This window comes from Penicillium angulare (assembly GCF_028827245.1).
Source record: "Penicillium angulare strain IBT 27051 chromosome Unknown utg000003l_segment0_segment0, whole genome shotgun sequence".
In the NCBI taxonomy this organism is placed as follows: domain Eukaryota; kingdom Fungi; phylum Ascomycota; class Eurotiomycetes; order Eurotiales; family Aspergillaceae; genus Penicillium; species Penicillium angulare.
The window spans coordinates 4033536-4049981 of NW_026623162.1; the positions used below are offsets into that span (position 1 = coordinate 4033536).

Consider the following 16446-nt stretch of genomic DNA (forward strand, 5'->3'; position numbering starts at 1 on the left):
CAGTCAGAAGACAAAACCTGAGTCAAAAAATAAAATTAAATAATCAATCATTGAATTTTCTAGGCAAACAGAGATTTCTTCCTGAGGTGACGCACCCACAACCAACCTCAGCTGAACTCGAGCCGACAGCCACCAGATGCGTCCCCCGATTGGCAAAGGGCTGACCGGGCTAACGGCTTAGCCCCGACCCACCAAGATCTAAGCCGTTTATGGAGTATGTGCCCCCCAAACGAAGGATCCCAATCGGCCTGCTTCCTATAATCTTAACAAAATAAACTTGGTGTCTCTCGAGTTCCGACATGTGCAAACGCCGAATCAGATTCTCGAACCGCAACATAGAAAAAGGAGACGGCAGAGGGTATCTTCGTCATAAACGGTTGTGCCCATTGATATTATGCACGGTGTACCCCCACAGCGGTTAATGGTCCATGGATTTATTGGTTTATCGATTTCTTCGATTATGTATTATCTTTAATTTATTTATTTATTTATTATTCTATTCTATTTAAATTTAGATTTTTTTCCCCTTCCCAATTACCTGATGTGTACTTGTGCAGGTGTAGGCTCCATACTTACCCCAACGATTTCCAAGGCTATAGTCTCGCATAAGCTACTCCGCGGATATAGCTACAGATACAGCTACAGCTACTTTTTTAGTATCTATAGTCTAGTTTAGACTTTGGTGAACTGTGAGGAAAGGGTGGGGGTGCAGAGAGGAATGAACTGCCGCAATGATGATGCATGGCGCTAAGTGATGTAGTCCCTGAATGTTTTGACTTTTTTCTTGATTTTGAATTTTTCCAATTTCCTTCGATCTATTATCATTAGCGTAGTTTAATTATTATTTTCAGCTGGCATCTCTGCCTCGGGGCCCAGGTGTCTGGTTCCCCGTCTGTGCGGTAGACCCAATCGCAGTGACGGGAGTGGATTGAAGCGTCAAGAAAAATCCTGGTGGGCTACCCTACCGTCCATATGGGCCCCTAGCTTCAGTGGGGTGTAAGATGTATCTTCGACGTTCGGTTCCAGATCTGCATTCACCATTTCCTAAACCTGGTAGCTTGGGTACTTTTTGCATTTTTAGACCTGCGGCTTTGGGTCCTTGATTCGTGCCTGGGAAAGCTGTATAGATTGTACACGTACTCCGGTCGATACCTTCGAGCCCAACGGATCTGGCTCTTAATAGTGGATACTAATCAATGGAACCAGACTTACAAGAATAACGGCATGATGTCTAAATGGGTTTCTGCACGCTTTTTTTCTAGATTTTCCCCACGTGAGGAGTCATGCGGACTTGCCCGTCGGCAGTTCCGCGGTATTATATAGGGCAAGCCATAAAGATATACACAGAAATTGAAAGTTGAAATAGACCATGGTATTGTATTTCCTCGCCAGGAGGCTTTTCTGATGTTCTGATGCAAGAATCTCGTTTGCTCCCACATGTAATAAATCGTTGGTATACATAAACGCCGTAGCAGAGACAAACATGGATCCACAAAATAATCATAATCACTCGATAGACCCAAGAAAAATAGACCCAAAAAATAACAATAGGGGATATCTTCGCCAACAATGCTTCGTAAGAGGAAAAAAACATTGATCTGCTCGTAAATCTTTTTTTCTCTTTTTTTGTTCCCGTCTCTGTTTCATAGTTCCCACAGCAAAGGCGTCACGACCCGCATTATACCCGCCAGAAATAGGGGAGCCAGAGAGGGAAAGCCCCCGCATGCACATCCCACATGGCCCATTAGTACCTCTTGCCCCTCAGGCAAGAAAAAAAAAGCCGATAACGTCATTATTGGCCCCCGATCCAGCGTCGAATTGCTTCTAAAGAGGGATCATCGTCAAGCCAATGACCTGCCCGCTGGTCAGCGGCCCGAAGATCAGCAACTACATGCGAATCGGTAATGCGAGCCAATTCCTGTTGCAGTGAAGCATGGACTGTTTTCAAAGACGCGGCGTGGGCTGCTGTTGGTCGTTGGCCGCGGAGGGCAGTAGACCGAGCCATAGCCCATCGTCGAGCGGCTGCAGCTCGAAGGTAGATCTTGTGTGCTTGGAATCGACGAGCACTGCTATCGATGATAACTCTAGAAAAGAAGAAACCAATAAATTAGAAACAATGGGTCTTTCTAATTTCTCGGCCGGGTTAGAGAGTATGGGTATCCAATTACCGTTGTAGTTCTGCTTTTTCTGTGTCGGCACTACCCTGGCCGGTTACCGGACACGGCTGGTAGTTCGCAGACACTAAGCGTTGTGCAGCGGTATGACATTCTCGAAGCACGGTATAGCCTTCTTCGTAGACGTCTTCTGGGTGTACTTCCACATTTTGCTGAGAAATGTGTAGCAATAGAGTGCGGTAATCGTTGATGAGCTCGGCCACTCGCACTGCGCGAGCCTGATTGACTGTTCCTCCCGTGAATATCAGTATCTCGGCGACGATGAGGTTATTCGATCCAATTGAGCGCTCGCTGCTTACGTCCGTCCGCCATTGAGATTGGTGAGTGTCGGTATTAGATAATAATAATAATATGGTAGATTGATATTTAGAAGAGTGAAGGTTGAAGGTTGTAGGGAGAGGCGTGAATAGAAAGGTCATAAACAAGATGACATCGAATAATAGTAGGGATGGACCAATCAGAGGAAGAAGAATGGAAAAAAGAACGTATATCAAGCTTGAGAAAGGAACGGTCCCGACAGTTAACGGTCTGGGGGGAACGAGACGAGGATCCGAGTCTTTATAAGAAACAGAGTCCGAAACTAGAACAAGTGTCATGTCCTGTCCGTCCCCAGGGCTTGGGAACTAGGACCCAGTGTACCCCATACCTTCAGCAAACGATCTCGAATGGCATAGACCACCTGGAATAGAAAGACCTTGGAGACTGATTTGATTGGCAGACCAAATTCGAACCTCATTAAAGGCCCCGAAAAAGAAAATAAATAGATAAAGTAATTTTAAAGGATAAGGAATAAAAGAAATCAAATTGGGATTATCAAGCCGTGACAGCGGAGACGAACGACAGGAGGATCATCAATGAACAGGCGCATCTGCACCAATAGACGGTGAAGAAAGCAAAATCAGGAACATCCGGGAACCCAGTACAGCTGGGATGGACGCCAGGGTGGATCGGGCCATACGATAGCTCCCGAGAAACCGTCAACGGCAGGACAAGGTCTAAGGTCAGAGCACACATCCTTGCCGGGAGTAAGTACAGGACCACGAAGAAGCCAACCTACTGTTGTGGGCTGTGTTTCATTTTATTTTAGCGCGCCAGTTCTGAAAAATGGGGCAACTCACCAGGCATTATGGGTGGAGTTTGAACCCAGAGATTAGGTTCCTGTGCGGCCGATGTGGTTCTCATCGGCGAGGGGAGAGATGGCGCTTGGACAGGATGATTGGCAGATATCGGGCGAACTACTTTTTCGTAGTGGGGTCAAAGGGTAAAATCAAGAATAAAAAAAGTTCACTGTACTGGCTCGTGGGACCCCTGTCACCACTCCACTAGTGACCTGCATAGGCGAGAGTCGAGATCGGCCCTCTTCTGTTGGTGCATTTCCCCTAGTGCGGTGGCGGATTTCTGTCGCCGGCCGAAGACGAAGACATCATTTCGGAGAGAGCGAACGCAAGATCTCGGTGCACGATTTGAGATCTTAGAAAGTGGACATCGAACTGAAAAACAGACTTCAGCTATCATTTTCAGCTTATTCCCGTATGCCCCAGCCACATTTGCATTTTGAGGTGGTGGCCGAGCCACATGTGGCGTTCGGACACACAGCTGAAGCTGAATGGTTTCCAAGTTGATGTGTATGTACCTCAAGTATACTCAGATACCTCATAGGTGTAGAAAAACGCACGGTCAATGCCCTCCTTACGTGCATTCCATGTATAAGACCCAAGCTATACGTAGTAGATGTTTCCAATCAAGAAAATGTACAAACCCCATTGCAATTGGAAGAATGACCTTCCAATAGGGTGTGATACATCTAGTCTTCCCCCTAAAAAGGATGGTGGCAAGTTTTCCCCTTCTCCCCATGTCTTATTTTCCAGCTATGCTAACGACCCACTTGCTGCTGAATAAATGCTTCTAGTTTTCAGCGTAACCTAAGCCTATCCTGGCCACGGCGTCAGCCAAGCGCATATCTAACATCACAACTTGCAGTCTGCACCGCCAAAAAAAGATCAGTATCCTAATCCTAGTAATGTAAGGTATGAAACATAGCCAAAACGCAGGAACCTTGCAGAATATTCCCAAAAGAAAAAATTATTCAGTCCAATGGAGTTGATCATTCATCGTTCTTCTTTCTAAAATAAAGCAAAAAAAATAATAAAATGAATACTGTATATCACAGTATCACCGATAATCAAAGACCAAGATTAGCCTCGGACCTCCTCGGTCAAGCATAATCCGCTTCCACGATTTCTGCATTTCAACGTTTCTGTCAGCTCGCTTAGTCCTTCTCTGCGATGGCCTGCAACCGTTCGTCGATCTCCTCCTCGGTCAGAGCACGGAACCCTGTAGTCGTACCCTCACCATCTGCCTTTGGACCACCCACAATACCGATTTCCAGCTCATGTTTCTTGAAATCGACACTCAGCACATTGCTGAGAGCAGTAATTCCCAGCTCCACAACTTCTTCCCAGTTACCCGATGCAGCATCCTTGTTCTTCAGCTTCTTCTCCAGATAGTTCAACGCCTCCTGTTGCTTAGGGCCTGATGCTGTCGCCTTGTACCCAACATAATAACCGGCCGGGTCACACTTGTAGAGTAATGGGCCATTCTCATCATCGACGGAGACCAGGGTCGTCGCCACACCAAGTGGCCGCATGTAGGCCTATCGGGTGAACACAAATGTCAGATATGAAAGAGAACACTAATGGGGAGCCAAAAAAGGGTGAGAAATCAACATACTCGTTGTGTGTAGACTTGGTTGATATTCGCCAATCTCTTGGCCAGGACGTCACAGGGCATCTCATATCCGAACTTGTAACGGAATTCAGCTGCCTCGCCACGAGCTCGATCCACAGAGGCACGAGCATCTGCTATGGAACCGGTCATGACACAACCGACGGAGGGGGAGATCTTGAAGACATGTGAAACAGAGGATGGGTCGATGAGTTTATCCTAATACATTGGATGAGTTCGGCGCTTATGTTAACAAGATCATGAGCAAAGCTTACAGCAACTTTCTTCTGGGACAACACAACAGCACAGTCCTTTCCCCTCACACCGATGGAGGTGATGTTCGCAGAGGTGATGGCCTTGAATGCATATTCTAAACCGCAGATCGATTGTCAGTTGGTTCCCGTGGTAATGATGACAAGGCATCGCCGTAGTCTGTGGGAGAGCGGGTCTCCAGAAGGAGGGAGCGGTTTGTAGATGGGACTTGTAACATACCGACTTGGTAGAGACGACCCTGGTCGGAGAAAATGGTAATATGTCTGTCGTAACCTGCGCTTCCTGATGCGGAGAAGATGGGGGTCAGTCGGGGTTGAAGTCATGGCCCATGTTGAGCCAGCATTCCCGGATAAAGGGTAACATACCGGACATTATGGCGGATGATAATTTCGTTTATACGGGGAGAAGAGTAGGAGGAGAATCAATAATGGATAAAGAGCAGGGAGGTTGGAAGTGAGGGAATTGGCATGACGCGTGCCAGCGGTGCCTAAGCTTGAGAGAGCTTGAGCTTGAGCCTCACCGCCTTTGGCCATCCTCATACTGCAGTACAGAATCAGCGATCAATATGATAGATCGATGGATGTCTTCGATTGAATGCTTTTTTTGGAAAGAAAAAAAACAAGAAGTGTGCATCCTTCTAGTATCATATTTATTACTATCTGACTTAGTATTACCAGGTTTAGGTGCGGTTCTATAAAAGTTCATAATTGTAGTAAAGGGTATATACACAAATACAGGATTTCCAGAGTCAAAGCCCTAGAGATACCATCACGACAATAAAACCATGATAAATTCAAAAAAAAACGTCCAGTTGGTTGTTCACTCAGGCTTTTGCAGATTGAATACCTCTATTTTCAGTATTCATATATTGATTGATCGCTGTACAAATGACGATACATCTTCCTCATACAACCCTTTCCCTCAATCACTATCACTCTCACTGCTTGAGATCTCAAGATCAACAATTCTGGACTTGCGCTTCTGCTTCTTCTTGTTTTTGCTAGGGGCAGCCTCTTCAGTTTGTGCTCCGAGCTTCTTTTTCTCCATCTTCTCAGCCCTCTTCTCAGCAGCAGTTTTCTTGACAACAACAGGTTTCTTGACAACAGCAGCAGGCTTCTTCACAATGGCAGGCTTAGCCTTGGGAGCAGGTGCCTCATCCTCACCGTCGCTGCTGCTATCAGATGCCGGAGCTGTCTTTCTAGCCACAAGAACAGGAGTAGACTTGCCCTTCCCGCTGTCGCTGTCGCTGTCACTGTCGGAGCTATCACTGCCAGAGCTGGAAGTCTCATCATCGCTGCTGCTAATATCGACCACAGCAGTACGGTTCTTCCTCTTCTTGGGAACAAGCGGCTCCTTCACAAACTGTTTCTTCGGAATAGCATCCATACTAAACAGTTTCCCAGTAATAGCGAAAAACACAAGCTCCGCGCGGAGTCTCTTTTGGAACCGCGCCTTGGCATTAATCCCATCCGCTGGTCCAGCGGCATTAAGCTCCGTCTTAGCTTCGGAGTCAGTCAACAAGTCTCTGAAAGCATCCACGCCTTTCTGGAACTCAGCATCAACCTCCTTCCCATCCTTCTCCCAAACATCGATATCCCCCTTCGCAACCTCAACGGCACCATCGCTCAACCGGCCCTTCGCCGCATCACCCCTCAATCCCTGAAGATACGTCAAAAGCGCAACATTGTACCGAGACGGAACGTGCTCTTCGGAATAAAGATGCTTGAGCAGGTTCGTCTCTCTGTTCTTCTGGAACTTCCAAGTCGTCTTATCATGATAGTAATGGCTCAAATAAGACATAACAGGTGTCTCATGGAAATGTTTCGAATCCGCAGTTGCAGAGGAAGAAGACGCAGACGCAGAGTCCTTGTTCTTTCGCTCTTTCTTCTTCTCGCGCTTCCTCTTCTTCATCTCCTCTAACGCCTTTTCGTTTTCAGATTGTGACTGCTGCGCTGAGTCTTCAGTATTCGTCACAGTATCACTGCTATCAGAGCTGTCGGCGTCCGCATCGCTCTCGTTCTCGCTCTCGCTATCAGACCCATCCGCCATCTTGGTATCAGGACCAAACGAGACTCTCTTCTTCTTCTTAGATTTCAAGTCGTCACCCTTCTTGCTTTTCTTTGTAGATTTCTCATTCACTTCCTCATCGTCGTTGGCCTTCTCGCTGTGTCGACGCTTCTTGGTATCTTTTTTCGTCACTTCAGACTCATCAGAGGACTTCTTGCGCTTCTTCTTCTCCTTGTCGTCGCTCTTCATGGGTGTAGATTGTTCGGATACTTCGGTCAAATTGTTGGCAAGCTCTTTCTCCTCGCTGCGAGGGTGTTTTCGAGACTCCGCGATTGTGTCTTTGGTTTTGGCCATTATGGTTGGCTCGGGGTAGGCTCTGCTGGTGCAGGCCTGGAAAGGTATGGCGTTTGGTATATTTAGTACTCTTGGAATAGTACAATTGGAGATTGGGACAATATCAATTGTAAATTTCTGCAAGAATCCCGGAATATGGGAGGAACAGGATAATGTTGAAAGTTGCTTCTTCAGATGGCTCGAGGCGGAGTTGAACTATTTTTTTCTGCCGCGGCTGATTAGGCGGTCTCTGATAAGATTGTATAGGGCATGATATCGGTCGGAGATGTATAACCATGGGCCTGCCATTCAACTAGATCACATATTATTATTTATCTAGATGTTCCTTTGCCGTCTATTATCCAAATTATCCCGATATAAGATATCATAGTGTCATCTCACATTAAAAAGTTGTCTCACCTACTATACTTTAAGGTACAATGTGCTCTTACAATGCAGCAGGGCGAGCATCAATCTCAAGACGCAACTCAATTAGCCATCTGTTCCGGGACATCCTTTCTTTCTCTTCTAGGCTCTCTCGGTATACTTCCACTCCCTTCCGTTCCTGACCCGGTAGCTTGAGCAGCAGCCGCCGCCCTACGCTTCGCTCGTTCTCTCTCCCTTTCTTTCTCCTTGTCCCTTGAGCTGGGACCAGCAGCCCGACGCCGTTTCACAGGCTCATAAACATCATTGAAATTCATAACGACGCCCAAAAACCGCATATCCACATCAGGCTGATAGGCAAGATCACCTAGTAGAATGTTCAGACGAGAACGGAAGTCCGCAGAGAGATCGCGAAGTCGGACACGAAGAGAAGCAAGCATGTGATCATCGGCTGCGAGATCTTGTGCTGAAAGTGTGACTGGAGTATCGACTCCATCAAGACCAGCACTGGCGGGTCGAATATCTGGCGTTGAGCCTATAGATGTGCCGCCGCGACTATTTGTTCGGCGGGGTTTGAGGTCACGATCTGTCACGCCCCAGCGGCCTTGAGCAGTGCGGGTCTCTATTTTGGCGCTTAGTTCCTGGCGACGGGTAAATTCTGCTACGGAGAAAGAGTATAGACCATCGACGGCATCCTTGTAGGAAAGCATGATCTTGAGGATTTGGTGAAGTTGGGAGAGAAAGCTTTCTTCGGGTTGTTTTGCGGAGGTGGAGGTTGATGAGCCGTAGCGTGGGGAGGCGGAGCCGAGAAGACCCTTGTGTGTGATGGAATTTAGATATTCTTTGTGTGCCATGATGAGATCATCGAGCGTGCAGTCTGGTTTAGATATGGCTGCCTGCAGTGTATCCCAGCTTGACTCGATGACCTCGAAAACGATATAGTGCTGAAGTTGGCAAACGAAGTGAATCATTTCTGCAATGACACATCGTGCGCGCTTCCAGTCTGGTCCGACTTTGTCGTCTACGTGTGCAAGGACACCTCTTGCTCCGGTCATGCAACGACGCCAGGTACTGCTTAGCACAAACTCGACTCGCTTCACGCGCCAGAGGAAATTGAAAACTTTCAGGTATTGTGTTGACCCGTACGGGGTGATGACCACATCAACAGGGGCGTCAATCTTGTACTCCAGTGTAAAGCAGTCCCAACCGATCTCACCGTGGCTGAGCTCGAGCATGCGGGCATCTAGTCGACGAAGAACATCTGGAGGGTCATATTGCGCATTTGAGGCACGGATGGCATGTTCCAACTGTGCGGTAAGAGTATGCCGATACTGCGAGTTTGCGGGTCGGTCGAGATTTGATGCTAGGGATTCCATCAATAAGGCGATGAAGTCACCTTGTCCGAGAAGCAAATATTTCTTCAGTGCTTGCAAATGATCAAAGAGCTTAAATTTGTTGTCCATGAGATGGATGAGACGTGCCATGGTGGTTTTGTAAGCTTCATCGATTGAAATCTCCAGGGTCGCCGTGTCGCCATACTTGAGCTCTTTTGAGGCTTCTTTGGAATAAGCTTCTACCCAGGCGGAATCACCACAAGCATAGCGGATAAAATTCAACGACTTTCCAATGAGAAAGACCTTATTCGCAAATTCTTCGGTGATGATTGAGGGCAGCATCTTTTCGTCCAGAACGTATTTGGTATCCCAAACACTTGTTGCAATACGACGTGGGTCCTCGTCAGATGTGCCTTTCCCTTCTGCAACAAAGAACTCCTCATATGGGTCAGAGAGTTCACCGTCGTAGATCCAAGACCGAAGCATATCATAGAATGGTTGTGTTACATGGGCCAACAGTTTCTCTGCAAAGGCACACACAAAGGGGTCACCGTGGGATGAGGAGAATCCATGGATTAAGGATATCAATTGGCCTCCCTTCTTATCTGTTACTGGTCTTAGCAAATATAACAAGAAAGAAAAATCATCACTTGATCGTCTGGGAAATTTTTACCTTTAGATTCTTCAACAATGAGACTCATCAACCGGAGCGCCATTGTAGCATCCCTTGTCCATACAACACACCGTTTCAAGGTAACACCACCCTTTCGAACTCCCTTGAGTTCATTAGCATCGCCAATGGCAGCAAGTGCTTGCCGAATCTCCGCCTCCAATGTAGCGACTAAGCTGAGATATGACCGCAACTCGTTAGCAATAGCAGCCCGTAAGCTTTGGTTCACCAGTCCACCTTCCGTAGTTTCCACAAAAGCCGATAGCCCTCTATAGAGAAGACAAGGCTCAGCTAACGAGTTGAGCAAAGAGATTATGGGCGCTGGTAAATTAGACGGCAGCTTTAACGAGGAGGCTGATTGAAACTGCAAATTCGTCGAAGACAGCCCCTGTAGATTAAATGGCAAGTCTCTTAGAAGCCCATTCTCAAATGACTCCGCGCGAGACGGAGAAAAAGTAGCAGCCGCAGAGGGCAAGGGAGACGTCACATCCGCGCGCCCATCACTCTCGCGATCAGCGAACACAGCCTCATAATTTCCCGCACGACTAGCACGCTCTTCGCGCATTCGCTCTCCAGATCTCCGCGCAGTAAGCTGCTCCATCCCATCCTGACGTAGTGAACTCTGCCGTTCCGGCTTAGACGACAGCGGTATCCTCTGCGACGCAGAAGAACTAGCAGCAGGCCCCTCATCATCCTCCGAGTCAAAGGGCCTCGACCCAGTACCACGTCTAGACCTCGGAGCACGTCCACCAAGCATATTCTGCAAATTCCCATCATCCATCAACGGGCTCCGACTGCGCTCGCCCTGCTCCAGCGCGAACTCATTCTCCTCGGACAACTTATACAGTAAGTACAGAATGCCCCATTTCTGTGAGAGAACAGGCTGAGTTAAGAGCTTGGAATACATGTTCGAGAACTTGACTGCTAGCTCGGGACTTGCATTCTCCCGTCGCAGCTTGCGCTTTATCAGGTCCGCCGCATTGTTGACGTTATCTGTTCCGGCGAAGCTACCGCGGCGGCCGGAGGGGGAGCCCGGGTCCGCTGTGTTAGAGGGGACATGTGTGTCGATTATGCGCCAGGCGCGCTCGAGGCACGTGTTGTGGCGCCTTTCTTCTGTAGCTGCGAGGGCTTCTCCTGGGTCGGAGTGATCCTCATCTTGGAGGGCGGATATGGGGAGCGCGGGGGTCAGGGAGTCGACTAGTTGTGAGAGGGCGTCGTCTATGCGGCGCGGTCGGGTGGTTTGGCGCGTTGAGATCGACATTTTTTCCTCCCCTTTCCCCCGGTTGTGGGGAGTGAATTGTCACCGGGTTATTATTTTGGGGTTGTGTTTCGAGGTTGGGGTTCGTTCTTGTTCTTGGGGTGTGGTAGATTTCGGGATTGGGTTGACAAGGTTGGGTGGCCGAGTAAAGGTCAGGCTGTGGGTTTTGAGCAATTGTAATACTCTCAAGTCCACTTCGCCAGAAGTCTGAGGAGCAGTCTATGCCAATTGATTTGGGGAAGCGCGCACGCATGAAATATAGGATTGATGTATTGGAGTGGGTTCGCGTTTGCGGTGTTTGGATTGTTTGGTAAGCGCGCGCCTTATCTCACTTATCAAAACATGTACTCCGGGCATTATCCGTGGATATTAACTTCGTACTGATTATTACTACAGTTTCAATCTTCTAGACGATCAGTATAAAGGAATTTTTCAAGCAAAACGGCAGAGCGATATTCGTTTCAATTGCTCAGTCATCTCATGGAATGAAACTAGTAAAACAAAAAGGGACTACCAAGCCACCTGAACGCCACCCAGAAATCATGTATTTCGACAAGCAACCCGGATAAGAAAGAAAACATGCACCCGCGGGTCCTCCAAGTATTAAACACGCGAATGGAAAGGTAGAGAATCTCCCAGGACCCATCAAGAAGGTAGATATTAAAAAGTGGGAGAAATGAGGGGGTGTCAGAAGAAGAAGAAGAAGAAGAAGAAGAAGAAGAAGAAGAAGAAGAAGAAGAAGAAGAAGAAGAAGAAGAAGAAGAAGAAAAATACAACAGGGAAACCAGTGGGGAAGTAACATAAAGCCATCAAAAAGAAAACAGTAAACCTTGAAGTAGCCATAAAAATATCAAGACGCCGAACGGACGCGCCGTTCAAACACTAAACGGAATTCATTGCTTCCAGACCACCGGAATCAGCCCGTCCAATTTTTGAATCGTGTGCATCATTAACACCTGCCAATGCCAAAAGAGTTCGGCAGAGCCACTGCCGAAATAAAAATAAAAAGAGATAAATATTCGAGGAAGGGAGATGTCTCCTATCCCAGGGAATAAAAGCGAGCCGCCGTATCTAAGCAAGTGACTTATATCTGGCATTGCATGCGACCAACCAACGTAATAGGAAGGAAGGTTGAGCGATTTGAGTAGCATAGCGAAATTCTCTCAAACTTAACCTCGGCGCATGCCCTGGGTAGGAATTGGGCCGCCAGGCTGCATGCCCATCTGGCTAGCCATGCCATAACCATGTGGGTCAAACCCTGTTGACATGCCGTTCATCATCAATGGGCCAAGACCCTGCGCCTGGGAGACAGGGCAGTCCTTGTGTGCTAGTAGAAGAGTCTTAAGGTTGACTATCTCCTCGCGTAGTTGTGTAACAGTAGCAGTCAATGCATCGTTCTCGGTAGTGAAGAGCTCAACCTTGGCCTGCAAGTTGGCTAGCCACTGCTTCTTGCGTTGACGACACTTCAATGCAGCAACACTATAAATGAAGTTAGTATTGATGATAGATGTTCTCTATTCAAAAAAGACATACCGATTGCGCTCTAAGAAGTTGCGTCGCTTTTCCTCGTCCGTCATTTTCTTAGGATCAGCCGATGTTAATCTCTTCATCTCTTCGTCTTCAGAGTCCATGTCGGATGGCGGCTCCATACTGCTGGCCTTCATCTTCTTATTAGGACCTTTAGGAATATCGTCTGCCTTGCGTCGGTTATTAACAGCGGGGTGAGGCTTAGGAGCATTCTTCTTGCCCTTGCCCTTGCCAGCGGGCTTGGTAGGCTCCTGCTCAGAACCCTCTCCACTCATCTCACGACCGCTTGTTCCGTTGGTGTTCTGCGATACGCGGCGTGCGGCGGCGGCATTTTGCATGTTTTGGCTCATTTGCATGTTGTTAGGTTGACCACCCTTAGCGAGCATAAAGAGGCCATTCGCAGCATCGGCAGCATCGTGTTGAGTAAACTGGTCTGCAGGCGCAGATTGAGGAGGTTTAACATCCATGTTCGCGTTCTGGGCCTGGTCCTGTTCGTTCGCTTGACCATTCGCGCTGTTCTTCTTGGCGTTCAAGGCGGTGCGGTGGAACTCAATCGTAGAGGGGGTGGCACCGCCGTTTTGAAGTTGTTGTAACAAAGCTTGGGAGTTAGGGCTTGGTGCTGGGAACATCGACCCACCACCCCCCGGGGTCAATCCAGTGCGGAGAGATGATTCGTTGGGAGTTGGGAAACCTCTGCCAATTTGGTCGAAGTAATCATTAGATCCAGTTGGGCCGGGAAGCATGGCGGGGCTCAGGGGCCCTGATCGAAGAGAGTTGGACCAGTTGTAGCCGCCAGCAGAGCTTGCACCAGGAATTGCCGGCGAGGTGAGCGATGCGACGGGCGGCAGTAGCGACTTGCCGGGTGTGTCACCGGGGTTGCCGCTGAAGGACTGTTCAAATGGATTGGGCTCCAGCGAGAAGGGATTGTGGACAGAGTTGAAGTAATCGGGGGTATCACTAGCGGTAGCTCCGGTTGGGCGTCGCGGTGGCGCCAGCGAGGTTTGACCACCAGGTTTTTGGCCCTGTTCTGAAGACTGCGAGTCTGGCAGGCGAGTCAGCATGTATGATGGGGGCACAGTATGACGCGCGCGAAAAAGGTACCAGGAGGATGTCGAAGACGAGGGCCCTTCATTGTGGAGGAAAGGCGGCAGATCGATGACGCCAGGTGTGAGATCATCCAAACGGCAGAGGGGGGAAGGTTGAGTTAAAGTAACTCCAGGTGGCGGATTACCAAGCAAAAAAAGAGGAATAATTATTATATTCGAGTATAATCAATTCTCTCTCTTTTTGCATTCATTCTTTTGTTTTGGTTTGCCCGGCCATCCTTTTTTTCATTGGGGAAGGGGGAAAGAGTGTAGAGACGGCAATATCATAGCATATATGAACAACAAGGGGAAAAGATATGTGCCAGGAGAACAGAACAACAAACGCGCACTTTTTTTTCTTCTTCTCAAAACGAACACGAACCTTCTTTGCTATGTTTTTTGGAGTCCATGGAGGACAGATTATTGGAAATCGTAGACACACTGGGCGCGACAGCAGCAGACATATTCGCACGAGGAACACGAAAAATATGAGGTTCAACACCGTGGCTTGCAGATTGACCGAAGAAGGTGAGAAGAAGGGAAAGTGACGTAGAGGGGAGGGGAATGACGACAATTTTAGGGAGAAGAAAACACCCATGTATTAAGTAACCACCACACGCGGAAATTACGGTATCACACCATAAACTGGCATCTGCGGGCAGGTTACTTGGGGGCCGGGGCCGGTGTATCGTGGTATTCCTCAATACCCCTTCAAAATTACACACCACGCGACATCCCAAAACCAGCACTACAGAAGGCTCGCGCGATCAGGACTTGTACAAAATAAATTGGAATCCACAGAACTCGTAAGGTAAAGTCCGCGTAACCGATACAATGATTTCTAACCGAAGGTCAGAAAAACAAGTTGAAAAAAAAATTCTAATTTGGAAAAAAAAAAAAAAAAAACCAACTTGGGGTTGGGTAATGAATGGCCTTAACCCCGTTGTTCTGGACTGTTCGCGCATGCACTTCTTTTTTTTTCTCTCTCTCTCTCAAGAATTTCTCCCCATACTAACGTCTATTAGATTCCGCATTTGTCTACGATCTCATAGAAAGAACAAAAAAATCTCTGTTCATACTAAAACGAACCCATGGGCCGTGGGAATGAACAAGGAGGAGGGGAAGTAACCCTTGACACGCCCGAATGTCGAGGATTGTCGAACATGGAGACATGCAGTGGGTCCTGTAACTGAGTCTTGACCAATGATAGTCAACATAACTAGCGGAAAACACTGTCTTCTCGTTGCCAACAGGAGAAAATTCAGTCTAATCTAGTTCCCTCTTGATCCATTCCGATTCCGAGTCCACTGCAGGGTCCAGGGTATTGTAGATATCCTCTCCTTTAAAATGTGATATCGGCTCTTCGCATATATATTTTTATCTGCTTGAGCAGCTCGCATACTGGTAAATTGATGGGATCGCGGAATCCTTCAAAGATAAATTACCGTACATCTTGGGGTGGTAAAACCAGATGTAATGATTTCACGATGACGACGACAGGAATGTGTCCCGGCTGTTGGGCCAGCAGAGTGGGGTCCGAACTTGGGGGGATTTCAACCAGTCATATCGAAGGAGTATCGTGAGGTGGGAGTGGGGGGAAAAGCGTAACGATGAGTGGTCAAGAAGGAGACTTGAATGGGGATGAAGCGGGATGAAAGAAAAGAATCAATATCACACTATCCTGTTTTCGGCCAATGACGCAATCCACGTGAGAGTCCCGGTCCACAAAGTACGGGATGACGTGCGTGGCCTGTGAACCGGGTCTAGATCGGTGGTTCGGGTTGGCAGATATACTTTGGAGGAACTATACATATCATAGTGTTGGTATACAACCACTCACTATATCGACCCATATTGAACACTGGAGATCTGGTAGAACTTCGATTGAGTATTATGCATTTTGAAGATTGGTGGGATAGAATCCACTCTGGTCTCGATTTCTCTTCTGTTTGCCACTGTTTGGGGGCGACCGTAAGGCTCACTCCACTACTCACCGTATCCTGCATGAGATATACACAGCACATGTAGTGACATAAAAGACGCATCGCACATTAGACACTAGAGCCTCCGCATAAGCAGATATAACTCCAGAATGTTTCATATCCCACAACTGGAAGCTGACATCCCTATACAGAAGACTCGTCGTACATGATGCATCTGATGCATATACAGTAGAACATTGAATCGCCAAGACACAGACAAGAAACAGTACCTTGCCATTGGTCCCTGTCCGGAAAATTCCATCCATCATTGAAGACAAACTTGTTGAGTAATCAGTTCGGTCGCACCTCGACCGCCTTAATACTAGCAATCAGAGACAATGCGCCCCCACGTCGTTGCAGCTAAGACGTCCAAGGTTGGTCCTCGGTTATCTAGGTATTATCGATAAGGGAGCTATGGCACAATATCATTTATCATTGCTATCTCAGAAACTAAGTTCGAATGTTCCATTGCGGGGAACCCCTGACTTTCCCGTGAGCTGATCAGCATAATGTTCCATTTAAGCTCAAAAATGTCACCGGCATTGCAAAACATCACACTACGCAAGTGGCTCCGACGAACCACTAGTGGGTCCTCACTCCGTTATCAAACCTTCGGCATGACCCCTTAGCGCTGCTCCATGCAGAACTTGACCCCAAAAACTGGTAAAGGTTTGATTTGTGGCTGCACACTATGA

At 47.8% G+C, this 16446-nt stretch overlaps 5 protein-coding genes across 5 annotated transcripts; all 5 read right to left on the minus strand.

The window, feature by feature from the left end:
• Positions 1 to 1792: 1792 nt before the first annotated feature.
• On the minus strand, positions 1793 to 2486 carry N7478_003645 (uncharacterized protein; the record flags this gene model as incomplete). Its single annotated transcript, XM_056919859.1, has 3 exons — positions 1793 to 2084; positions 2169 to 2400; positions 2474 to 2486. 3 exons carry the CDS (start codon positions 2484 to 2486, stop codon positions 1793 to 1795), a joined length of 537 nt encoding a protein of 178 aa, XP_056783017.1.
• A 1957-nt stretch (positions 2487 to 4443) lies between these two features.
• On the minus strand, positions 4444 to 5543 carry prs2 (proteasome core particle subunit alpha 1; the record flags this gene model as incomplete). Its single annotated transcript, XM_056919860.1, has 5 exons — positions 4444 to 4827; positions 4905 to 5117; positions 5174 to 5268; positions 5391 to 5453; positions 5537 to 5543. 5 exons carry the CDS (start codon positions 5541 to 5543, stop codon positions 4444 to 4446), a joined length of 762 nt encoding a protein of 253 aa, XP_056783018.1.
• A 549-nt stretch (positions 5544 to 6092) lies between these two features.
• On the minus strand, positions 6093 to 7532 carry N7478_003647 (WKF domain-containing protein; the record flags this gene model as incomplete). Its single annotated transcript, XM_056919861.1, has 1 exon — positions 6093 to 7532. The coding sequence occupies one exon, from the start codon at positions 7530 to 7532 to the stop codon at positions 6093 to 6095; it is 1440 nt and encodes a 479-aa protein (XP_056783019.1).
• A 467-nt stretch (positions 7533 to 7999) lies between these two features.
• Positions 8000 to 11160, minus strand: N7478_003648 (tubulin gamma complex associated family protein; the record flags this gene model as incomplete). Its single annotated transcript, XM_056919862.1, has 2 exons — positions 8000 to 9834; positions 9903 to 11160. The coding sequence occupies 2 exons, from the start codon at positions 11158 to 11160 to the stop codon at positions 8000 to 8002; spliced, it is 3093 nt and encodes a 1030-aa protein (XP_056783020.1).
• A 1166-nt stretch (positions 11161 to 12326) lies between these two features.
• On the minus strand, positions 12327 to 13745 carry atfA (bZIP transcription factor atfA; the record flags this gene model as incomplete). The annotated part of the gene is made up of 2 exons (XM_056919863.1): positions 12327 to 12636; positions 12691 to 13745. 2 exons carry the CDS (start codon positions 13743 to 13745, stop codon positions 12327 to 12329), a joined length of 1365 nt encoding a protein of 454 aa, XP_056783021.1.
• Between the last annotated feature and the right edge of the window lie 2701 nt (positions 13746 to 16446).